Source organism: Ammodytes marinus, assembly GCF_949987685.1.
Source record: "Ammodytes marinus genome assembly, chromosome: 3".
In the NCBI taxonomy this organism is placed as follows: Eukaryota; Metazoa; Chordata; class Actinopteri; order Uranoscopiformes; family Ammodytidae; genus Ammodytes; species Ammodytes marinus.
This window is the reverse complement of record NC_137232.1, coordinates 31,845,670-31,871,420: the sequence shown is the minus strand read 5'-3', so window position 1 is coordinate 31,871,420 and position 25,751 is coordinate 31,845,670. Positions and strand designations below refer to the sequence as shown.

The 25,751-nt window shown below is 42.4% G+C and overlaps 2 protein-coding genes across 7 annotated transcripts in view; both read left to right on the top strand.

The window, feature by feature from the left end:
• trip12 (thyroid hormone receptor interactor 12) overlaps positions 1 to 13,111 on the top strand; it is a 31,606-nt gene extending 18,495 nt beyond the window's left edge. For all 6 annotated transcript variants that reach the window (XM_080025213.1, XM_080025212.1, XM_080025211.1 and 3 more), the window contains 19 exons: positions 54 to 195; positions 481 to 672; positions 3,975 to 4,126; positions 4,344 to 4,501; positions 4,639 to 4,712; positions 4,837 to 5,036; positions 5,522 to 5,649; positions 5,944 to 6,095; positions 6,274 to 6,416; positions 6,555 to 6,711; positions 6,922 to 7,020; positions 7,143 to 7,257; positions 7,450 to 7,604; positions 7,802 to 7,966; positions 8,309 to 8,473; positions 8,601 to 8,714; positions 9,037 to 9,131; positions 10,919 to 11,022; positions 11,593 to 13,111. In XM_080025213.1, the coding sequence (XP_079881339.1) occupies positions 54 to 195; positions 481 to 672; positions 3,975 to 4,126; positions 4,344 to 4,501; positions 4,639 to 4,712; positions 4,837 to 5,036; positions 5,522 to 5,649; positions 5,944 to 6,095; positions 6,274 to 6,416; positions 6,555 to 6,711; positions 6,922 to 7,020; positions 7,143 to 7,257; positions 7,450 to 7,604; positions 7,802 to 7,966; positions 8,309 to 8,473; positions 8,601 to 8,714; positions 9,037 to 9,131; positions 10,919 to 11,022; positions 11,593 to 11,789 (2,707 nt within the window). In that variant the 3' untranslated portion in view covers positions 11,790 to 13,111. The remainder of the gene's footprint in view (positions 1 to 53; positions 196 to 480; positions 673 to 3,974; positions 4,127 to 4,343; positions 4,502 to 4,638; positions 4,713 to 4,836; positions 5,037 to 5,521; positions 5,650 to 5,943; positions 6,096 to 6,273; positions 6,417 to 6,554; positions 6,712 to 6,921; positions 7,021 to 7,142; positions 7,258 to 7,449; positions 7,605 to 7,801; positions 7,967 to 8,308; positions 8,474 to 8,600; positions 8,715 to 9,036; positions 9,132 to 10,918; positions 11,023 to 11,592) is intronic.
• Positions 13,112 to 18,655: 5,544 nt separating this feature from the next.
• dner (delta/notch-like EGF repeat containing) overlaps positions 18,656 to 25,751 on the top strand; it is a gene marked incomplete at its 5' end in the record, with an annotated part of 45,632 nt that continues 38,536 nt past the window's right edge. The window contains one exon of the mRNA XM_080024851.1: positions 18,656 to 18,976. Within this exon, the coding sequence (XP_079880977.1) occupies positions 18,656 to 18,976 (321 nt within the window). The remainder of the gene's footprint in view (positions 18,977 to 25,751) is intronic.

Below are 25,751 nucleotides of genomic sequence, written 5' to 3'. Positions count from 1 at the left end.
GGGGGAATGTGTGAACTACTGTTTGTAACCGATGTAATGTTTTTGAAATACAGAGACAAAATAAAGGCCTGGATCAAGGAAACGGCGAGTAAGTTTGTGGAGCGCTACTTCAACTCTGAAAATGTGGATGGCAGCAACCCAGCACTGAATGTTCTCCAGAGACTTTGCACAGCCACTGAGCAGCTCAGCCTGCAGGTAAAACACACGCATACTCACTCACACACTCACTCACACACACACACACACACACACACTCCCAACACCGAGTATAAGATAACAACATTCCCAACAAATTCCATTGCATCTTAAAAGTGGAATTTGTTCAAATGAATAAAGCTGGTAACTTTACAAGCCTTCACTAGGTCATTTTTAATTCAAGATGGTCGATAGAGAAACCAGAGAGAATACTGAAATAGTTCAAAGCTGGCTGTATAAAGCCAAATGAGACATGTTTTGATGTGTTCTGTTCATGTTTCCCAGGTGGACGGTGGTACGGAATGCCTGGTGGAGATCTCCACTATTGTATCAGAATCTGATGTGTCGTCATTTGAGATCCAACACAGTGGGCTTGTGAAGCAGCTCCTGGTCTACCTGACCTCTAACGCAGACAGGGACCTGCTCAGCCGCGACGTGCGGCTCAAGAGGTTCCTGCATGTCTTCGCTGGCTGTCCGGTGAGAGATTAGAAACATGCTGTATATCGGGGGTCACTAACAGGCGGACCGCGGTCCGGGTCCGGACCCAGACGCCGTCCTATACGGACCCGGACCTGTAGTCAATACATTATTTAAGTATTTTAAATTTTGACGGAGCGCTTCTATTTTGACGCGCAGCTTTTCTAGACTTTACGGTGCTGGTTTAGCGAATCAGGAAATCCACTGACCAATTGCATTCGAGTTAAGACATCCCGCCTTTTGCTACTCAGCCAATCGAATCTGTGCATTCCCGGCTCAGGCTGGCTCACTGACAAAGAGACATTGAGCGATCATGCGAGAGATGAATTACGAGAATTACAGCGTCAGATAAGAGTGAGAGAAAGCGAGGAGAGTGAAAGACAGCGAGAGGAGAGTGAGAGAGAGACAGCGACAGGAGAGTGAGAGACAGCGACAGGAGAGAGACAGCGAGAGGAGAGTGAGAGACAGCGAGAGAGAGAGAGAGAGAGAGAGAGACAGCGACAGCGACAGGAGAGTGAGAGACAGCGACAGGAGAGAGAGAGAGAGAGAGACAGCGAGAGGAGAGTGAGAGACAGCGACAGGAGAGTGAGAGACACGAGACAGCGACAGGAGAGAGAGAGAGACAGCGAGAGGAGAGAGAGAGACAGCGACAGAGGAGAGAGTGAGAGAGACAGCGACAGGAGAGAGAGAGAGACAGCGAGAGGAGAGTGAGAGACAGCGGGAGAAGAGTGAGTAGGGAAGGCAGAGAAGAGTGAGAAATACAGCGAGACAGAAAAATAACAAAAAATGGCGCTCTCTAAGAAGAGAAAAGTGGACAGCGAAAATAGAGCTTTCAACCCAGAATGGACAGACTCATTCATGTTCATTCTGCCAACTGGAAACACGAAACCAGTCTGTCTCATATGCTCAGAGACCGTGGCACTCATTAAAAGTGGCAACGTGAAACGCCACTATGAGACAAAGCACAAAGTGTTTGACCAAACATACCCACCCAAATCTGAACTGAGGTCACAGAAAATAAGCAGTCTCAGAGCCCAATATGAAAAATCCACCCAGATCCTGACCCATTCATTCACTGCCCAACAACGTGCTAATGAATGTTCCCTCAGAGTCACTTGGATTTTGGGGCAACACAAAAAGCCATTTACTGATGGAGGGGTTGTCAAGGAGTGCATGAGTGCAGTAGCAGCAACCTTATTTGAGGGGAAACAGAAAGAAGAGCTTTGTGACAAAATAAAACAAATACCCATGTCAGCATCATCAGCCACAAAGAAAAGTGAAATGTTAACCCAGGATGTGCTAGCCCAGCTGGATGAAGCCATTCATAAGGTACCATGTGTAGGCTTAGCTGTGGATGAGTCCACTGATGTGTCTGACAATGCTCAGCTGTTAATTTATGTTAGGTTCTTCAACCAAGACAAAAAAGAGTTCTGTGAAGACGTGTTAGGTGTAACTCCCCTTAAGACCAGTACAAGAGGAGAGGACATCTACCTGGCCATTAAGGAGTTATTAACAAAGCGAGGAATAGAGCCAAAACAAGTGGTTTCAATCACCACAGATGGAGCCCCTGCCATGATAGGGAGAGAGAAAGGAGCTGTGGCAAGAATGAAAGAGGATAATCCTGAGCTCATCTCTTATCACTGCATCATACATCAATCTGTCCTGTGCTCCAACCTGTCTGATGAGCATGCTGAAGTAATGAATACTATGATGAAGATGATCAATTTTCTCAGGGCATCCTCTTCCTATCAGCATCGCATGCTCAGGGAATTCCTTAGAGAAGTTGATGCAAACGCTGATGATCTGTTGCTGCACAACAACGTGAGATGGCTTAGCAAGGGCAGGGTGTTAGAGCGCTTTTGGTCCATCAGAAGGGAAGTAGCAGCTTTCTTGGAAGAGCTGCCAAGTCAGAAGGCAAAAGAGTTTTCTCTCTTTTTAAAAGATGAGAAAAGGATGGATAACGTGGCCTTTTTAGTTGACATCACTTCACACCTCAATGAGCTTAATTTGAAGCTACAGGGCAAGGACAATACAATTTGTGAACTGATGACAGCTGTCCGCTCCTTCCAGAGGAAACTTGAGGTGTTCAAGGTAGACCTGCAGGGAGACTGTGCACACTTCCCAGCAGTGCAGGAACAGATTCAGGGACAGAGAGATGTGTCTTCTTTTGGTGACTTTGTCGATAAGCTGATTGTAAACTTCCGCAAACGTTTTGACAGCTTCCACTTTGGACATCAGCTCACCTTGTTCATTCAGAACCCATTTCTAATCACTGATGTCAGTGGTTTCTCAAAGGAGGTCACACAGCACTTCAAGTGGGCAAATGCTGGGCCTCTCCAGATGCAACTGATTGATCTTCAAGCAGATGTGGCGCTGAAAGAGCAGTTTGGAATAACTGACCCCGCCACTTTCTGGCTCCAAATGGTCCCTGAGACAGCTTTCCCAGGTCTGAGGAAAGTAGCCCTGTACACATTGACCATGTTTGGCTCCACATACAGCTGCGAGGCAGCATTCTCTGCAATGAACATAATTAAAAGTAAATACCGTTCCAGGCTCACCAATGAGCACCTGCACATGTGCATGCGAATGGCCCTGACATCCTTCCAGCCCAGATTTAAACTCCTGGCAGGACAAGCTAGAGCTCAGTTCTCTCACTGAACAACAGAACGTGGGGGAGTGGGATAAAAGAGGGAAAGAAAGAGAAGCTAAAACTGTTCAATTGTAATGGTGTTAAATACATTTTTTTTTTAAATTGGTTGAAACTGTTAATACATTCACAAAGAAAAAGGGGACACTCAAGTTGCTGCTATATTTTATTTTATTTTTCAAAAACAAATTATATATTTTATCTTTATTTTAAGATTATTATTATATTTATTTTCACCATTTTATTTTTAAATGCAGCCCTTCTTTTCTATGAAGAGATTAGTTTCAGTTGAGTCAGTTGAACCTCCCTAAATAATACATATATCTTCAGTATTATATATCTGTATAATTGTTTAAAAGTGAGAATAAATATTGTCGAAATGTTTTTGAATTGTTCTTCCTATATTGATCTAACAGTCAGTTGTTGTTTACATGCAGACGTTGATACAACTACTAGGCTACTTCAGTATATATCACACTGAATCTTAACGCAAGTTAGACATTATGATGTTCCGGACCTTTGCTTGAGGACATTTTCTCTAACTGGACCTATTCGAATTTTAGTTGAATACCCCTGCTGTATATCGTCAAATAATTGTATCTTTTGCTTTTCAGGAATTAACTTTCAATCTCTTTTTCTGTCCTCCCGTTTTCAGCTTCCTGGAACGGAGCCTGTAAGTCGCCTTGACCCATTAGAAAATGGTCCATACCTGGCCATGGTGCACAAAATGAACAGCTGCCTGAGCCAAATGGAGCAGTTCCCTGTTAAAGTGCATGATTTCCCCAGTGGCAACGGCAATGGCAGCAGGTTAGTGGGCTTATTTTTTTGCACTCAAACTTTTAAACTCTTCATAGGTTTTTTTTTATGGTATTTTATTCTATATATTTTTTTATTTATTATTTACCTTATCATATTTGCGTGGTTTTATGCACTTCACCTATATAGTATTAACACTATGTAAAATGTATTTATAGATTTCACTTGCATTTTGTTTTTAGAAAATGTGTTTTTGATTTCTCTCCAGGGGCTCTCAGGCACTGAAGTTCTTCAACACACATCAGCTCAAGTGTCAGCTGCAGAGACACCCAGATTGCACTAATGTTAAACAGTGGAAAGGTGGCCCTGTGAAGATAGACCCCCTGGCCCTGGTGCAAGCCATCGAGAGATATCTTGTTGTCAGAGGTAAGGGACTGTTAAGTAGAAAACTCCTTTTAAATGTGTTGAGGTTAACACCCAGCCAGCTTTCTGACTGTTGACAATTCTTCTAAGCCACTTGTTTTTTTCAATTGGATTGTTAACTTGAAATCTCGTCTGTTCAGGGTACGGCCGAATCAGAGAAGAGGATGAGGACAGTGATGATGACGGTTCAGATGATGAAATCGATGAATCTCTGGTATGTGGTACCATTCATGCAAAATAAGGCTCATCTTTTATTCTTTGTGATGAGAGCAAAGTCCTTCAGTATTCTATATTAACTGTACATGTAATACCGTGAATGTAATTTATTGGTTACACAGGCAGCACAGTTCCTGAACTCTGGCAGTGTGCGTCACAGACTACAGTTCTACATTGGTGACCACCTGCTGCCATACAACATGACAGTATACCAGGCTGTCAGGCAATACAGCCTGCAGGCAGAGGAAGAGAGGGAGTCCACAGATGATGAGGCAAACCCACTTGGGCGAGCTGGAATCTGGACCAAAACGCACACAATATGGTACACATGCTAACACTACACTACTTACTGGTTGTTCATGTTACGTCTCCCCCCCCCCCCCTTTTCATTAGAGATCTTGTGCTTCTTAATTTCCTGGACTACATCGTGCAACTTTCTCAGCCTTCCCTGTCACTGAAACAACAGAGCAAAGTTTCTTTGTGATTAAGTTGTTTGACCCTTCAAGGACTGGTTACATTTAAAAAAAGAAAAAAAAAATCCCCTTGTGATGTCTAGTCATGCATATGTATTTGCCATGTTTTTGAGGTATGCTGTGAAGTGTTGTACCACGCAAAAGATGTGGCAAATGTCCTCACCACTAGCTGGAAAAGCAAATAATTATTAATTTAGAGCCCTTACGACTTAAAACTTTCAGAAACCCAGAGTCGTTGAGTTATAACCAGGCTTTGGTTCTAATGTGATAGTTGACAAACATTTCCATCAAAGAATACAGAAGCAAACTGTCATGTGTTATTTCCTTTTTAAAGGTATAAGCCAGTGAGAGAGGACGAGGATGGCAGCAAAGATGCTGTGGGTGGAAAGAGGGGCCGAGCACAGACCGCTCCCACCAAGACCTCACCTCGCAACGCTAAGAAGCAGGATGAGCTGTGGCATGGTGAGAATGACCTGCATCTGAGTTTCGTATCTTAACCTGCTTATATAGAAAGTGTTTGTCACTTGACTCCCAAAGTAAGGTTTAACGTTGTAAGGGAGTGGGCTCACCAAAGTTATTTATTACTGGGAGATTCCTTGTTATGATGATCTACAAGTCGAAAAGCTGTGAGTGACCAGAAATAGAATATTCGGAGCATGTGATCAGCGTTCAAATCGGTCTTTTTTTTTTTTTTTTTTACAAATCTGTGTCTGTACAATCCACTTAATATATTCTGTTGATTCCGGTCATTTCCAGATGGCGTGTGTCCCAGTGTCCTCAATCCCTTAGACACATACCTCGCTTCGGAGCCTCCAGAGACCATAACCTTTGATGACCCCTCTTTAGAGGTCAACCTGCTGCTGAGGGTCCTGCACTCCATTAGTAGACACTGGTTCTACTTGTATGATGTAAGTCTGTTTTTCCTAAAGAATTATGAGAGAAAGTAGGATTGCTTTTGTCCAAACTGAGTCATCATTTGATTTTAACACTTGTCTTCGCTTCTAATGCTAAAACAAAAGAAATTCAAATGTTGTTCCTAGTAACATGACATTAAATATAACGTAAATATGTGTGGTTGTTTTGCAGAATGCTGTGTATAAGGAAATCATGCCTACCAGTGAGTTCATTAACAGTAAGCTGACAGCCAAAGCGAACCGCCAGCTACAAGACCCGCTGGTCATCATGACAGGGAACATCCCAACATGGCTCATTGAGCTTGGAAAGACCTGGTAAATATTTCACATATTTCAGTTAGAATCCGATCGTTCACCTGTCTCGTACAGCTCAACTAAAATCAACTAGCGTGTTGATATGTTTGTTCTTTTGACTTAGTTCTCATCCACATTATTCTCTCTCTCTCTCTCCAGCCCCTTCTTCTTCCCCTTTGACACCCGGCAGATGTTGTTCTACGTGACTGCCTTTGATCGCGACAGAGCCATGCAGCGCCTCCTGGACACAAACCCTGAGATTAACCAATCAGATTCTCAGGACAGCAGAGTTGCACCACGTCTCGACAGGAAGAAGGTGCATATGTGTTGCCCATGTTACTGTTTTACTTTCGCATCTAATGGAATCCCCCAATTATAGTACAGCTAGCATCTAAATTAAATAGGAAACATATTTAGATTTATATTGAAATACTTTGTGTTTTTATTGTTTCTATTTGAAATGGTGACTAAATTCTGCCCTGACTTCAAACCTCTTTTCTTTCCTCCCCTGTCTTTGGCTTTTCAGCGGACGATAAACCGCGATGAGTTGCTAAAACAGGCCGAGTCTGTGATGCAGGACCTCGGCAGCTCCAGGGCCATGTTGGAGATTCAGTATGAGAATGAGGTATGCTGCGCTATCCGTTTAATGTTAGAAATGAAACCTTTGCTGCAATAAAATGCTTTACATTCGAGTTTTTTTTTTTTTTTTTTTTGTGAAGAAACTCAATTTTTTTTTTCTTCTTTCAGGTTGGCACAGGACTCGGCCCCACTCTGGAGTTTTATGCTCTGGTGTCTCAGGAGCTTCAGCGGGCTGATCTCGGCCTGTGGAGAGGAGATGAGGTCACGCTGGCTAATCCTAAAGGTACCACATTCGGCTCTACTCACTGATTTTTGAGAAATTGTGATTTTTACAACAAGCACATTTTTTAATCTTACATAATGAGACATTACCACAGTGAACTTTACTAATGGGGTGTTCTTTGTCCCACTCTGATCATGTGTGGGTTGAATTGCTATATGTAGTCATTTTACCTGACCTACTGTGTCCCAACAGGAAGCCAAGAGTCGACTAAGTACATGTTCAGCACCAGAGGACTGTTTGCTGTTCCCTTTGGCAGGACAACCAAACCAGCACACATAGCCAAAATCAAAATGAAGTTCCGTTTCTTAGGAAAGCTGATGGCCAAAGCCATAATGGACTTCAGACTGGTAACCACTTCTATTCAATGCTCACTCTTTATTAATAGACATTTTGACTGCGAGTGGTGTATGAATCTCATTTTCGCTAACTATTGGGTGGCTGCATTTAAAGCATCACATACCCTCTCTCCGTGTGTGTATGTGTTGCCAAATGTTTTATTGTGACTGACTTTCTGAACCCCTTTTCCTTGTGCTTCTTTTTACAGCTGGACCTGCCCCTGGGGCTGCCATTTTATAAGTGGATGCTGCGGAACGAGTTGTCCATAAGCTCCCATGATCTGGTGAACATTGATCCCAGTGTGGCCAAGTCCATCCAACACTTGGAGGATATCATCCGCCAGAAGAAGAGGCTGGAACAGGACCGCTCACAGGTAAATGCGCAGCAATGGACTTGCATTAGTGATTAGATGGGGTCCATGTTCTTTCAGCGTCGGGAAATGACGTTCAGGCGCTTGATGGCGGTGCGGCCATAGGAAACACGCCGTGCGTGCAGTGTAGTCATTTATAACACTATGAGACACTAACAGAAGCTCTCTGAGTGTATCCTTAGTCTCCACTGTAGTCCTCTTTACATCACAATATTAAAACCAGTCTGTTCCACTAATAATGTATTCACATCTGGTGCTCCTGATGATTTCAGTTTCCTTTTTGGATCCGTCAACTTAATGGTTTCTCCGTCTGTGTCTTTCGTTCCCCTGTGTTTGTCCCACCAGACGAGGGAGACTCTACAGCAGTCCCTGGAGAGCCTGAACATGAACGGCTGCTCAGTGGAGGACCTGGGCCTGGACTTCACACTTCCAGGATACCCCAACATTGAGCTGAAAAAGGGCGGCAAAGACGTCCCAGTCACAATCTACAACCTGGAGGAATACCTCAGGGTATGCCATATGCAACTCTCACTCCTCACTCTTTCATATTTTATGTCTGTCCTGATATTGTTTCTCTTAAGCTTTTATATTTTCATCAGTTATTAATTTAGTCACTTTTCCTTTTCTCCGCATCCAGTTGGTGGTGTACTGGACTCTAAATGAAGGAGTGTCCAGACAATTTGAGTCATTTAGGGAAGGCTTCGAGTCAGTCTTCCCCTTGCATCACCTACAGTATTTCTATCCCGAGGAGGTAAGCACATTTTTCTGTTTGCCATGGCATGGCGATTTACAGTGTGATGCTGTCAGTAAAACCCTTGACAACTACATTAACTCTTGAGCAATCCTTCTAAGTCCAATACACATATTGAGTGAACGTCAAGTCAATAGTATTTGACCACAATAAGGCAGCATTTTCACAAGGCAGGGTTTACAATGCTTCATCTATTGCCATACCAAAGTTTGAGTCTTTGTGTTATTGTCTTGAGTTTGTATATTAGTCGAGCCTAGAAGTGTTTATTATCATATAATATGTCCCTTCTTAAATGTTAATTGTCCCTCCTGGTCTGTTGTAGCTTGACCAGTTGCTGTGTGGCAGTAAATCAGAGACGTGGGACGTCAAGACGCTGATGGAGTGCTGTCGACCGGACCACGGCTACACACATGACAGGTGAGGCCTTCAAACCTACCACACGCTTGAAACAGCGTGAATAGCCTCAAAATACCAACAAAAAAGCCACATGGGAGTTTAACCTGTGACGAGATTGAATGGGTCTAATTTATTGTGTATACTGGTCATTTTGTTGCCTTCTGGGACAACAATGCAGGAGGGTTTATAGTCAATTGTATTTATTTAAGACCATCAAACTCAATTTAAGCTAGTTTAGAGTACCTTAAATGATGGGCCCAGGCTACTTTTATTCTTCAAGTAGCAACGATGAACTTGCCGTTTGTGTTAATTGTAGCGGCCTCTTTGACCAAAAGCGGTAGTGTTCTTACCTCGCCAGCTTTTGTTTTCCTAGGTGAGCCTACCAGTGTTAATTTCGTAGACTAAGACTATGACGAAAAATATTCGTCTACGAACCTTTTTCACGGACGTAAACTAAATAAAAACAAAATAAAAAGGCAGATGTGATGACGAAGACTGAGACTAATTTAACTGACACTATAGTCTACGAATAGGAACTAGACGAAACTGTTAGGGCGGGACGAATGGAGAAGAGATCCAATCAGAACTACTCTTTTTGTGGGACAAGTTGGGAAGAAATCCAATCAGTGCAAAGCAGCGAATTCAACCCTGTGTCGGTGAAAATCGACGGGTGGGTGTGAGCGGGTGGAGTGAGCCGCTGTGCTGAAAAACTCTGCGGTATGATGGACAAAAATGATAGTCAGGGATATCCTGCCCGTTAACGATGTCTAGGGGAACGGCTAAGTTCCGCGATCTGTTTGTAGTAGGCTCTGTCTCGAGTTTGAATACACAGAGCCATGTGAAACTGCCGCCTCCGTCCGTTAGTTTCTGTTTTTAAGTTACAATCAACTCCGACGCATGGACAGCGTTCAATTAAAACCTCTAATTGTATTATCTAAAAGGCTTTGATGCAAAAGAAGTCCGAACACACACAGCGGCAGCAGTGTTGCTTAAAGGAAGGCGCAGTTGCTCAAATTTATCAGCACCTCAACTGCGTGCTGCTGCTGCCCAGGGGCGGCCTTAACGATCTCGGGGCCCGTTTCAAGACCTAGTGTGGGGCCCCCCCACTTTTTAAAAATATTTTCTTTATTTTATTTTTTTTTATAAATAATGCTTGTGCATGCTCCCCGCAAACAGAAAAAAGATTGTGGAATCCAGTTGGTTCATAGACAGATTATGAGATAATGGACCCCCGGGCACAGGCTCTTAAAGCCCCCCCTCCCCCCTATCCAGTCAGGTACACTGATTTTATGTGAGATTATTACTAATGAAATAGATTACATGTTTTGTATTACAACCATTAAATCTGTGTCTGTATTGCATATTCAAACCTTAATACCATTCATTGAAGAAAAACACTTAGTCGACGAAGTCCGCTGTAGATTTAGTCAAACTAAAATCTGCTTATATTTAGTAGACTAGACTAGACTAAGACTAAAAGATTTTAGATGACTAGAATAGGACTAAGACTAAATGGTGTGATATTCAAAAGACTAAGACTAAGACTAAATCAGAATTTGCTGCCAAAATTAACACTGGAGCCTACCCGGACAAAGGCAACAAGAAGAACTATATAAAAATAGCGTTCTTTGCACTGATGGTCTTGTTTGCTGGTACAGGTCACTTATGATCATCGGAGGAAAAATGAGACTGCCATTTTTTCAAAGTTCCTCTTAGCTTCTTTGACATAACACACTATTTCGCTGCAGTTGAATCTTTGTCTCAAGACGTATGTGTTTGACCCGCATGTCCTCCCTTGTTTGTTGCAGTCGCGCCGTCCGTTTCCTGTTCGAGGTGTTGAGCAGCTTTGACGCCGAGCAGCAGAGACTGTTCCTGCAGTTTGTCACAGGGAGCCCCAGACTGCCTGTCGGAGGTGAGTCACCTCAATACACATCATGACAAACTCATCACATGCACCAAAGCAGCTCAGATGGAAACCTTTGCTAAACGGTGCCAAATGGTGTCTCTAAGCACAGGAGATCCCTGACTTAAAAAACAAACCTTGGTGCTTCAACTAACTTATACGAATGTAGAAAATTGTGAAGCCATGTAGGGCTGCAACTAACGATTATTTTGATAATCGATTAATTTGTCGATTATTTTCTCGATTAATTGATTAGTGTTTTGGTGCGTAAAATGGTGAAAAATGTTGATCAATTTTCCAAAGCCCATGTTGACATCCTCAAATGTATTGTTATGTCCAAAACACACAGATATTTCAGTTTACTGTCATTATAGGATTAAAGAAACCAGAAAATATTCACATTTGAGAATTTTAAATCAGAGAATTTGGAATTTCTTTTTATAAAAAATTACTCAAACGATTAATCGATTATCAAAATAGTTGTCGATTACTTTAATAATCGATTCGTCGATTAATCGTTGCAGCTCTAAAGCCATGTCTGTACAATATCTTTACCCTTTCTTTATTTTTGTATCTCAGGTTTCCGGAGCTTGAATCCCCCTCTGACGATCGTGAGAAAGACGTTCGAGTCAACGGAGAACCCAGACGACTTTCTCCCGTCGGTCATGACCTGTGTCAACTACCTGAAGCTGCCTGACTACTCCAGCATAGAAACCATGCGAGAGAAACTGTTGATCGCAGCTCGCGAGGGCCAGCAATCTTTCCACCTCTCCTGATCCCTCCACCCATCTCACATTCAAATGCCTTCTACAGCGACTGGTGAAATCATGACTTCCTTCTTAGTTTTTTTGTAATCACATACATTAAGGCTACATGTACAGCCTTCTTGTAAGAGAAAGCAGCTTGCAGAAGAATTAAGACTTTAAATATATATTTGCTGCCCCTGTCTCTCAAAAAAACAAAAAAACAAAAAAATGGAAAGGTGTTCCATGACTCACAGAACGTAAAATATAAAATACAAAAAAAAAGAGTCAAACTTATATCATTAGTTGAGTAATGTTAAAAAAAGATGAAAACATCTGGGTGACATTTTAAATTGCATTGCTATGTGATATTTAAAAAAAGGGATGTGTCTCCTCTCCAGAGTGGTGGATAAACGTCACTGGGGGTGGGGAGGTTTTTGGGGGAGGGGGGGTGGTCCATCGAGCAAGCTAGGTTTACTTTAGCTCCAAAGATCATTTGTACAGACAAATTTGCAGACTTTGCTCATTCTACACATTTGATAGAATAGCTCTTTGTTCTCATGTCTCTTCCCTTCAGTTCGTCTGTTCGCATTTTGTTCTGTATTATATTGGCCCCCGGTTTGTGTGTTGCATTTTGGTTCGGCTTTCCCCACCCCCATGTGTGTGTCTTTGCTTCAACTTGTGGAAACGAGAGATGCAGTTGGTTGAATGTGGGTAGTGATGAGCGCATATTATTCTCTTTTTTTTTTCTCTCTCTCTCTCTCTCTTTCTACCCAAGTTGAGAATTGTGTTCTGGCCTCCTTTTATTATAGAGAGCTTCAGCTCAGATGAAGAGTTGTTACCGGTGTGTTGATCAGGTAAATTTGTTTTGCTCTTATTTTCATAGAGTTTAGTGTCTTTCTGTTGGGGCCCTACCAGACGTGTAGGGTTATCTTGGTAGACCAAGCTCTGAGCAACCCTCAACACATAATGTAGCTGGGCACACATTTGTCTGGTCGCATTTTATCGTTTCATGGCCAGATAGCATTTCAAGTTCATTTATGGAATAAAGTTTATATGCAGTGTCACACCCTGTTGGAGGTGTGAATGTCTGCTTTACTTTTTTTTTTTTTTTTTTAATTTTCTATATTGTCTTTATTTCTTGCTGTAGTTGATTATTATTATTATTATTATTATTTTTTTTCTTTGAACTGCTGGCTTGGAACAAACCGTGGTGTGCACCTGCAGTCTGTGGCCAGGGGAGGGCGCCACTGTATGTTCTCCTGGCCCAATCGTTCATGTGCTGGTTTCTAAGATCTGCAATAATTTACTGCATCAGGTTCATGTTTTTACCTGAACATAAATAAAGTAACTGTTTGACTCAACATTGTAAGTTTCTTTTTTTTTACCCATCCTTCCATTGCTTTGCTCTTTAAACATCCTTAACAGCAGGTCGATCACTTCTTTACACAAGTAGATTTGTTTTCAACTGGGCCTCTTAAAGCTCATTATTAATAGAGTAGGTTTAAAAACTTGGTTTAAAAATGGTAAACATCAATATATTATATCAAAGTTGGGTTTCGCTTTTACAAAAATATGACTGAAAATAAATCATGAAGTTCATAAATATTAAACTGAGTTAAAGTTGTTTACCGCAAGACCGTTTGACAGGAGTGTTTGGGGCTTGGCCCTATAATGGTATCCATGGAAACGGTCATTGTTATTAAACGTTTAGAAAGGGGCCCTGCCTTGATTGGTAAAAAATACTGTCATAAGAGCCAGAAACAAATCTGAAACAAATTTCTGTCATTTTTATCAAACTAATTTGGATTGGTAAATAAGCCTAGCTCTTTTCAGACGCTTACTATCAAGCAGTGTTTCCCCTACCATTATACCCGCCCGGCGGTGCGCCAGGCCAACAGCAGCCTGACTTAAACCTGCAGTGTGTAGCATTTTGGGTTTTATTTCCTAGCAGATTTTGTAGAAAGTAATTATAATATCCATAACTACATTTAATTTAGTGCATAATAGCTGAATTTTTTTTTTTATTATTATTTTTTCCCTTAGAAAGGGTCTCATATACAGGTCCTTCTCATATAATTAGCATATTGTGATAAAGTTGATTATTTTCCATAATGTAATGATAATAATTTAACTTTCATATATTTTAGATTCATTGCACACCAACTGAAATATTTCAGGTCTTTTGTTGTTTTAATACTGATGATTTTGGCATACAGCTCATGAAAACCCCAAATTCCTATCTCAAAAAATTAGCATATCATGAAAAGGTACTCTAAACGAGCTCTTAACCTAATCATCTGAATCAACTAATTAACTCTAAACACCTGCAAAAGATTCCTGAGGCTTTTAAAAACTCCCAGCCTGGTTCATTACTCAAAACCGCAATCATGGGTAAGACTGCCGACCTGACTGCTGTCCAGAAGGCCATCATTGACACCCTCAAGCAAGAGGGTAAGACACAGAAATTAATTTCTGAGCGAATAGGCTGTTCCCAGAGTGCTGTATCAAGGCACCTCAGTGGGAAGTCTGTGGGAAGGAAAAAGTGTGGCAGAAAACGCTGCACAACCAGAAGAGGTGACCAGACCCTGAGGAAGATTGTGGAGAAGGGCCGATTCCAGACCTTGGGGGACCTGCGGAAGCAGTGGACTGAGTCTGAAGTAGAAACATCCAGAGCCACCGTGCACAGGCGTGTGCAGGAAATGGGCTACAGGTGCAGCATCCCCCAGGTCAAGCCACTTTTGAACCAGAAACAGCGGCAGAAGCGCCTGACCTGGGCTACAGAGAAGCAGCACTGGACTGTTGCTCAGTGGTCCAAAGTACTTTTTTCGGATGAAAGCAAATTTTGCATGTCATTCGGAAATCAAGGTGCCAGAGTCTGGAGGAACACTGGGGAGAAGGAAATGCCAAAATGCCTGAAGTCCGGTGTCAAGTACCCACAGTCAGTGATGGTCTGTCAGCTGCTGGTGTTGGTCCACTGTGTTTTATCAAAGGCAGGGTCAATGCAGCTAGCTATCAGGAGATTTTGGAGCACTTCATGCTTCCATCTGCTGAAAAGCTTTATGGAGATGAAGATTTCATTTTTCAACAAGACCTGGCACCTGCTCACAGTGCCAAAACCACTGGTAAGGCCGCTATCGAAGCATCCTGGGCCTCCATAACACCTCAGCAGGCCTAGGCCTAGGCCAAGTAGGCCTAGCCTACTTTATTTTTATGTTTTAAATTGAGAAATAGGCTAGATGAAATATAATGGTCGGAATAGGGAATTTGCCTTATGTAGCACACATGTTGATAGGCTAATCATGATGAGTAGCCTATGTTAATTCATTTATTTTCAACAAGGCTATTTGCATAAAAAATAAAAATAAAAATTTCAATAGGCCTCAAGGTGAGGTGGTTCAGATTATTCCAGAAATTAGTACTAGACAGGACCCATCTATATTAGATCTTAGTGTTTATTGTTTTTAATTGAAATCCACGTGTTTTTCTTCAATAGTTTACATGGCTTGTGTCTCCAAATTATTACAGAAAATAGTTATAGGCAGGACATATGACAGTTGTTTACAGAGCACAGAATTAATCAGATTTAGCCTCTCAAAGTGCACCAGATTGATGCATTTAACTGTATTAAATCCTGTGAGAAACACCACATGTACAAACGTACTGAATGTGAAAGTATAACCCTATGCCCTCATTTTTAACAGGGCTGTCAAAAGAGGCTCATCCCAAATGGGGTTCGTTTTGGTCAATTTCTTCTAGAAATGTGGTACGCACGCGGCGCACATACTCTTTATCAGCTCTTATCACCGGGCCTAAAAAAAATTCTAGGGGAAACACTGCTATCATGCAACTTACTCCCCAAATTCCTTAGTAAGAAGGATTTTGTGGACTTGGGTTTAGGGGCTTTAATCTTTCAGGACATATCCTGACACTCCGCTCCTCCATCGGACTTGAATGGACAGCTGTGTTGCCATGGAGACAGACAGGTGATTTATATGACACACTTGGCATGTTGCTCTTTACATCTGCAGGTTTTAACCACATTTGCCCTCTAAGCTGTTCCCAAACACTTAAAGGTGCAGTGTGTAATATGACATCATCAAGAAAGTTCTAGAATGCAACGCTCCCTGGGTAAACCCCACCCCTTTTGAATAATAACAGAAGCTTCAGTGGCCTTCAAGGACATGAACAATTCTAAATTTTAAACAATGCACCTGATGACATTCCAACTATGACGCTTTCAACATGGCAGCCACTAGTCCTTGGTCCAAGATATGGAGAAATATGGACATATATGAGACCCTTTCTAAGGAAAAAAATAATAATTCTAAACATATTTTTCAGCTATTATGCACTAAATTAAATGTAGTTATGGATATTATAATTACTTTCTACAAAATCTGCTAGGAAATAAAAACCAAAATTCTACACACTGCAGGTTTGTTAAACGAGAGGAAGCTTAAACTTTGATTTAACATTATAAAAGATGCAAGTAATTGGTGAAATAACTGTTGCTGAAATCTTTACTGAAGGCTATCCCAAATCTGAGACAGGCAGAATTATCCTCATATGCTTTATTGTAAAACAAAAACATGGCCATTCTCAGGAGAGTCTCTGTGGACTGCATGCTCTATATATGTTCAGTTCAGACTGCAGTGGTCTAATGGTGACAGATTGATTGCACTGGAGGAACATTCATTATGGAAAGGGTCTGGGGGGGTTAAGGCCAGAGTTTAAGGCAGACTTCTCATTAGCAAACTCGAAGGTTTCATAGGCCTATTGATACAGTGCAAACAACAACAATCTCGGATACGTGCAACTAATAAACAAGTGGATCCTGTAAATCTCACAGCAAACACCTTGAGCTTCTGATGGAAAAATACAAGTTCAAGGCCTGCTCCAACTTCTGCTGTTTCATACTGAAAAGAGAAAGGTAAGGGACTTTATTTTGCCGGTGTTCAGTGTTTTCAGACGCACACGTCCTGACTTTAATTCCCCCTGTTTAAAGGACAGACTCAATTGTCTAATAGGTGGATCTCTATGTATGTTAAAACTGTTTTTGCCAGCTGTAATAGTTTGTGTAGAGTAGACATAAGGAGATTCCTTCCTAACATGATTTCTATGTAAAAGACAAGGGATACTTTTTACCTTTTAATCCTTTGTTGCTATCCCTCTATTGCTGCTTAGCAAGGAAACTGTCTGGGTAAAACACAAAGGTTATTTTATACTAAAAAGTAGGACTGTCAAGCGATTACAAAAATTAATCTAATTAATTACAGGCTTTGTGATTAATTAATCTAAATTAATTGCATACTTTTATGACTCTTTTATATCTGTTTATAAACAGATATCTCTCTCTCTCTCTGTCTCTCGTAACTTCTGTCTCCACAACAGACAGCGCTGCACTGCCACATATGCCTATGCCGATTCATTCACCATCGTCGTACTCATAGGCAAACATATTGACACACACACATACACACACACACACACACACGGGGCGGGTGTCCGTTTACGCGGGAGAAGAGACAGCTAGCAAACAAAATTGAGACACACGGAGGAAGATTGAGAGATACTGTTTTGAACCTATATTGTTGCACCCACTAAATCAATAATGCACAGACACTGCGGAGAATAAAGTAAGATGTCTTCCTACCTTCATGCTTATTTTACATAGAGCCCTCGGCCCCGCCCTTTCCTCTGCTTCTCTCTTTACTTTTATCCCTTTCACCCGTGCGGGCTGTGTAAGCAAGCTACAGGTGCAGCTCGGTGCAGCTCACCGAGCTGCGCACCACTTTTGCACCGGGTCAAAGGGCATTATAGAAGTGCGATTAATCTGCGTTAATTTTTTTAATCGCGTTAATTTTTCTGTGATTAATTAATCGAAACTTGGGGTTTCTGTTCATTCATTTTGAATCCCCCAAAATCCGCATGACTCGGGTCCAACTAATACTTGTGAATAGTAGATAAATCTAAGGTGTAAAATTGGAAGACCACCTCTTTTTTGGTCCTGCGTCCTTCAAAGCCCATTTATCTGCTGAAGGTTATTCAGTCAAATTTATAAAAAACTATGGCCACCCACTGCAGAACTTCTAACAAAGAGGCATTGCATCAGGTTAGGGACTTTGATGTACTCCACCCCAAATCAGAATTCATAATGATTACATTAAGCAGAAAAGGCAAACATCTCTTGCAAACATGCACCCATTCCCTTGATTGTCACGTGACAGTGGGCTACCCTGGTGATGATTTTCAACCACCTTGAGAGGCCTCTATCATTGGAGTCTGTTGTTTTTTTGGGACATTGTGGAGGGAGAGGAGGAGGAGGAGGGGGCATCTCCCTTGTGGCAATACTGCCGGTTATCACTGGAAAGCAGCTAATCTTATGGCAAAGCTGACGAGGATTGTCGTCTCCTGTCTTCCCAGACTACAGCCTCCCTCCCTTACTCCTTGAAAGATCCGGCTCCAAGGAGAGGTTACGGATGATGAGACTCCAAATGAGGAGGGTGCACAGCTCCTTTCGCGCACTCTGTGTGTGTGTGTGTGTGAGAGAGAGAAAGAGAGAGAGAAACTGGGGTGTCGTCAGCTGATCGTCACTGTGACTCAGAGCTGGTAGAGAGAGAGAGAGAGAGAGAGAGAGCCCTCCCCTTCTCCCACATCTCTACCTTTTTTCTCCCACAGCATCATCCAGTCTGCTCTCTTCAGCTCATTCTGCCTGCGCACAGCCGAGGCTCAACATCTCACACACACACCTCCCGATTGCTGCTTAGACCGGCAAGCAGCGCGAACAGCAGCAGCACTTTCTTGAGACCTGAGGAAAGAGGAGAAAAACACACACACACACACACATACAAAAGAACAGAAAAGAAAGCAGATCTTAAAAAGGACAAGGAATGAGGATGGGTCCTTTGCCACAGATTGTGCCGCTCCTCCTGCTCATCCTCTTGGGGCCCCAGAGCAGCAGCAGCAGCAGCCTGGGGGCCTTCCAGCTGGCCCCGGACACCCCGGCCCCGGCTGAGCCCACCCCCACCCGGGTAGCCAGCACCGCCACACCTGGGCCGGACCCCTGTGAGGGCCGGCCCTGTCTCAACGGAGGCTCCTGCCTACTGGCCGCGCAGTCCTCCACCACCGCCGGCAGCATCAGCAGCAGCAGCAGGCCAGAGGACACATGGGACTACACCTGTACCTGCAGCCGGGGCTTCACCGGACGCAACTGTGAGGTATGAATACATTTAGTTTTTTTGTTTTTTTAATGTCGTGTCTGATCTTAGACCTTAGTTTTTTGCTTGAGAGGGTCAGTCACTAAGATCAGAGTGGAGAAGAAGACTAAGTATAGATGTTATAGGGTTGCCTGTCTGTTTGGGGCTTCAGAGAAAAACTCAGACTTACTGTATGGTCGATGGGTTAGTTCATTTACGAACCAGAGGAAGAAAAAAAAAGTTTTCTGTTGTGTATGGAGAATACCGATAGTCACTAGGGTCCGGTATGTTTTTCTTTTTTTTCCGATGGCAATGTCACTCCTGCTGCCATCCGTCATCTCTGCAGCCAGCCAGCCAGCCAGCCAGCCAGGGGTTCACCATGGATGAAGGCATTAGATACTAGACTGCTTTGTATCTGCGTTGTCCAATCGCATGTGTTTTCCATACGGTTAGATGACGGCATGTGTGTGTGTGAGTGCGTTTTCTTTTGCTCCCTGCTGTCAATGAGACATGGAGACGAGGGCTGCGTTGCCGTGGCAACAGGAGGGAAGAGAGAGCAGCAGAGTGATGCGAGAGAAGAGGACCAAAGATTTGTGTGTGTGTGTGTGTGTGTGTGTGAGAGAGAGAGAGAGAGAGAGAGAGTATGTAACCATTTACTAGGATTTTGGACTTGCAAGATCCCCCCCTTAATATCCCCAAGCTTTTTTTCTTTTTTGGCAAACCAAAGGAGAGGAAAGTTACAGTTTAATGTAATGCTATGATGTGCTCTAATTTGCATGGGTAACAAACTGAAGTATTGGTGAATCTGTCATCATCTGGGATCATCATCTCTACACTGCATCCATTCATTCATTCAAAACATCTGGACAGGATAGGTTCTGACGCAAGTTCCACAAGATCTTATCGTCTTAAAGTTAGTTATGTCCGCCCCAGATAAAGCTTGCGCGTTTTAACAATGCCACCCGTCTCTTTGAGTAGCATTTTGCATGACAGCATCAGTTCCTTCCCCATGCTACGCACCCAGATGATGCTGGCCCAAGTCTGGAAAATCATCAGTTTCGTGCTTAAATATGTGAAATAGGTTTGAGCACTTAAGTTCCCCCCTCTTTTTTGAGGGCTCAACAAGCCTCTCACCATCTTTATTGTGTTAAGATTTGGTGTACCAAATAAATTATTCATTTTTTGTCTCATGGGAGTTTGCTAAATATAGATTTCTTTTGTTGCCACATTTCCAGCACATTCAGTTTTTATGGCTGATTTTAAAATATCAGGCAGTATGGTTTCAATTGTATCACGTAGCTGGACTGGGGTTGTAGGCTACTCCATTAAGAAGATGACCAATTTCCATCTGTGAGAATTTATTGTATTTTTATAAGGAATGATACCTCATAGAAGTAAACCACCTCCCAAGTATCGGTGCACTCTTTCTTAACATCCCTGAAGTTGACATTCACATATTTGTCCTTCCTGCTGCAATTTCTCTTTAAATATATATATATATATTTTACACTTCTACCAATACGAGGACATTTACATTTCTAAAGCAGCAGCACTTTATTTGAATATAGTATTGTATTGATCTCTGCACAGACCTGCTCTTCTGCATGAAACACTTACTGTGCTTTGTGATAAACGGACTGTCGCTGAGCCAGAGTAGCAATAGTCTCAGTAGGCAGCCGGGCCTCTGAGTCATACTGTGTTGAAAGAGAGTAGCAGAGAGGATAAATGAGTCCGCGCCGCAGCATCACTAACCAAACGGCAAGGTGACTGGGTGAGTTTAGACACAGTCACCAACAGGTGGCAGCCACATCCCCCTCTGAGTCTACAGGATGATATGCATAGGCCTTCAGTGTATATGCTTATCTTTTGCAGAAGGCAGTGCTGGTATAGGCCTATGTGTGACAGTGGAAAGGTACGTTCAGATGCTGGTTGTCTGAAGCCATTTAGAGGGGCATTCAACTAGGGGGCATGATCCCTATACTGTCTCCTTGGCTGTCCTGGTTTTTCGTGTCTCAGAATAGAAAGCAGCTGCAGTTTTGTTAGCTCTGCAGCCTGCTCCTATGCACGCTGCTACACACAAGCCACATAGGACAGCGTTGTCACACACCGCCTTAGCTCACATGTAGTGGCAATTTTTTTTTCTGTTTTCATATGTTAAAGAGAAAAAAAAACATTTCCCTTTGAGCATGGTGCCCATAGCCCTCTCCTGCTGTCATTTCAAATCCTCTGGCTTTTTATCCCTCTTATGCGCAAAAATCTCCGGTCCGGCATGGGCCCCCTCGAGCTAGGCCCGAAGGAGGGGAATCGGAATTGAGTTTTTGGGCTGGCTCCCCCCTCTCTTGTTGGTTGTCTCTTCTCCATGGAAACTGGAGCATCAGTCAATTGAGATTTGGTGGATGACCTGATTGGCTGGTTTGCATTCCCTGTCCTCCGCATGCGTCACACAACACAGATGGACCAGTGAGGACAAGGATGAGTAGAGTAGGCGAATAAAGAGACAGGGAGTAGGGGTTAAAGAGATGGAAAGAGGATGAGGGAAGATGGCAAAATGGGAGGGAGGGGAATAAAAGTATGGAAGGTTTTGGGTCAAACCATGGGGGGCCGTTCACAAAAAAGCAATCTGTATTGGTACATTTGAATAGTAGTTTGGGGATTAAAATGTGGCTGTGAGTGTTGATTTGTGTTGTGTAATATCTAGTGAGTATTTAGTGCCATCTAGAGGGGAAATTTCTAGATTGCAACTTTCATTTAGTAACCCCTCCCTTTTGAATAATTACAAAAGCTACAGTGACCTTCAGGGACAAGAAGCTAGTTACTAAAGATGGCATCATCCACCACTGCCTCAAGGCTCTCTACAATATCAAGTGATGAGGTGAAGATGCGTTTAGTTATTTATTCCTTTAGTACTTCTTCTTTGTCTTCCAACAGATGCATCTCCCCAGGACACCCACTGTGTATAAAAACACGTATGGCCATTATGTTTGTCCATTCTGTGCTACTGTAGAAAGAGCAGTTCAACATGGTTGCCTCCATTGAGGGTGCCCCGCTCCTATGTCGATATAAAGACTCATTCTAAGGTCATAAAAGAAACAACAACTTTTATTTTCATGCGATTATACACTAATTAAAACATTCTTATGAATATTATATTCAATTTCTACAAAGTCTGTTTTGAAAAATGCCGATACATTCTACACACTGCATCTTTCATGAAACATTCCAAACATATATCATTTAATACAAAGGTCTGTCTAAATCGCTCATCCTACTTTGTGACTTATCTCCCCCCGGCTGTGTTTGACACTGCAGGAATCAAAGCAGCGTGATGCAAACAACAGCAGCATGCAGGCAGGCACCGTGGGGAAAGGGAAACAAACCCACTCCTCTCGTTAAAACTCCCTCCATTTTAATATCAGCCTGGCCTCTTTCCTCTGGACGGCAGCCTGTAAGCTGTGTAGTTGGAATTCACTGCCAATGGGCCTGTCTGTTGAGTTATTAGACTCTCAGCAGCCTCTAGCTGGTTCATTATTGAACGGGCCCGTTGTGCAACCCTGATGGATTTGGTCACTTTGTTCTGCAACACAATAGGGCTTTGGCGGCGCAAAAGAGCCGTCTGTCACGAAAGCAAGTCCTGGGAGCTATTGCTTGGCTGTTCAGCGATATGAAAGCAGTGGATCATAGCAGCAGCCCAGGCGTTTTGAGTGAAGGATGTGTGTGTGTGTTTTTATTTTGTATTCTGCAGTTATTTGGAGATGGGATGTGGGATGGAAGGTGTTGGAGAGAGGATACATCTCTAAGGTGGTAATTGAGCTGTTTCTGCAGCAGATAGTTCACACAGAAGGTGTGTGTGTGTGTGTGTGTGTGTGTGTGTGTGTGTGTGTGTGTGTGTGTGTGTGTGTGTGTGTGTGTGTGTGTGAGAGCTGCGATGAACTGGAGGCGTTTTGATCCTTGTGATGAGAACACATCAAGCTGCTTCTCACTCACAAGTTCCTCTAGTTTCACAGTTTGACAAGCATCAATTACGTTTTCAGGCTTGTGATTTACAGATGTTTCTCATTTTCTACCTCCAGTGACTCTGTAAAAAGTAAAAACACATTAGAGGAGCAGACTATAGTTGGATATTTTTCGGATAATGCTATCATATTTTGGAATCGATACTCTTGCCGATGAGAAGGTTGATACCACCCTCTTGTGTGTACGATATGAAACTCTGGACACTATAAACGGCTAACCTGGTTCTTGTTTCTGGTTGCACTACTCACATGTATTATGAATGAGTAAATTTACAAACCACAATTTTTTTTTCCGATTTGCATTGGAGAGAAGTTGAATGATCTCACACATGGGCAGTTTTTAAAAAAATATATATTTCCACTTAAAGACTAAAGATGTTAATCAGATAATAAGATTGGTGCGCAGCATGAAACTTGCTTCAATCTGTCAAGTATAGGCTAGAAAATGATTGGTAAAAGAAATAGAACAGAAAACACATTTTCTTTGCCAGTTTGGCTGAATGTTACGGTCGCACAAGCCGATGCATTAACAAAACATCCACTTCCTGACAGGACCCAGAGAAAGTAAACAAAGCAGAGCCCTGCATATTTTATAATTGTAATTTCTAAAAAGGGGAGTTTCTCTCTCTCTCTCTCTCTCTCTCTCTCTCTCTCTCTCTGTCTTTATTGTTTGTGTGTGTGTGTGTGTGTGTGTGTGTGTGTGTGTGTGTGTGTGTGTGTGGGTTGGTGTGTGTTTGTGTGTGTGGTGGTCAGCTCTTTTCTCCCTGGGCAGTTCACTCTACTGCTACAGATACAGCCTGAGCCGCAGCCAATTAAGTGGAGCTCAAAGCTCATCACCAGCCTTTGGTGTCTTTGATATCTATGGCTTGTTATTCAGAAGAGAGATAGAAGACACGAGAAATATAGTTGTTGTGGTTATATAGTTATATAGAGATAGAGCAAGAGAGAGGGAGAGAGGAAGAGAGAGAGGAAGAGGAAGAGAAAGAGAGAGAGCGAGAAAGAGAGAGGTGTGGGTGTGCAGAAAAGCAGGAATGGTTCATCCTCTGAAACAATTTTAGTCTGATTTAAGTTAAGTGAGAAAATGATTGAAGTTTTCATGGTCAACTCTGAAAATAGATTGTAAACAGCATCACAGCATCAGGAAACGTGCATCCTCATGTACTCAATGAATGAAGGTTTAATGAAAGCAGGGAGGTCACTTTGATAAGAGGCTGCTGCTCATCACCCTGCTGGTACCTTTGATACAGCAGCTAGCCTACCCCTTCAGCAAAAAAGAAAAAATCCCTCTTTTGAGCTGTTATTACTGATATATCACAGCCATTCATGTTGATGTCCTTAGATGTAACAAGACGGACCGTGCCGCCTTTGAACAGGAGGCTTGCGGCCAATCACTTTGGTCATTTCCATATCACACATCACCTGGCCTTTTGATCTGGGGCTGAGGATGTGGCGGTAGCCTATGATGTGTTGCTGAAGCCTGATACATATGGATGATAGCCTTACAGGAGATGGTCTGCAAAAGACATGAGCACGACTCAACAGGTGCTTATACGTGCCACATATTGACCGCTACAGTCATCTAGGGGTTATTAATGACAACAGTGATGTATTGGATATAGTTTCACTTGATGTATTTGAAGAGGTAGATCGTTGGGTAGCATCTGTAATCTGGATTATTATTAAGACTATATTTGCATTTTTAGCCAAACTAGCAGCTAGGTTCTAGGGATGGCAATCATGTAGCTCCATAATTTTAGTCCACACTGAATTATCAACAACTTTTGAATAGATTGCTGTCAAATGGTGTCCAGCGGATGAGTTATACTGACTTTATACTTGTCCTCTAGTGCGGTGATGAAGTTTACATTTGTTACATCCACTATTGGACATTCGTGTTCCCCATGTGAATTGCATTAACTTTGGAGGTCCTTTAATTGTTCTACTTTTCCAATACTTAAGTTTCCAACAAACAGAAAAACTACCTGCTAAACAGCAGCATGTTAGCACTTTTGAAATGAACTTGTTAGCATGCTGACGTTAGCTTTGAGCTCAATTAAGGCAGCCCTATGCAGCCTCATAGAGGTGCTGCATGACATGGCAGTATAGGCTCTTCTTTAAATAGTACATCTCACTATATTTCAAGTCACTTTACAACCACCTAAAACCTCCATAAATGAAATTGTCATCTTTATTATCAAACCGTAAAACAGCTGAAGGCATAAGAAAAATATTATCCCCAGGACGGTTGGTTAGCCTACAGAACAGCACTGAACTGATTTTGAAGGCACACGGCTGGATCTGCCTGCAACAATTTAAAGATAAATAAATGTGACTGCGGCCATGTTTCATCTCTGCTTTCTTTTCATTCTTGTTACCTAAAATACAATCTTATCCGTTGCTTTTATCGAGTTTCTCCAAGCACGCCTAACTGCTCAGATAGCTCCAGCCCATATTTCTTATTTATCGCCGACACTCATCATGAAGAGGGCTCTTATCTCTGTGTCATTGGCTCTTTAATTTTCCCTGAGTCTGCCGGCGAAACTTCCCTCTCTGTCCTAGATAGAGAAGAATCATTACATTTCTCCCAGCGGTTAAGTTAAGGTGTTTTTTTTTTCTTTATTGCTTCTTGTCCGCCCTTGTTGCTATTTTTATCTTTAATGGAGCAGTGAGTTGTGTGTCACCATCCACAGTATAATGTCTGGAAGGGCAGAGCAGCTCTTACTCAGCAGCAATTCACCCCTGTTATAATCCTCTGCTCTGACTCCATCATTGTACTGTCTTTT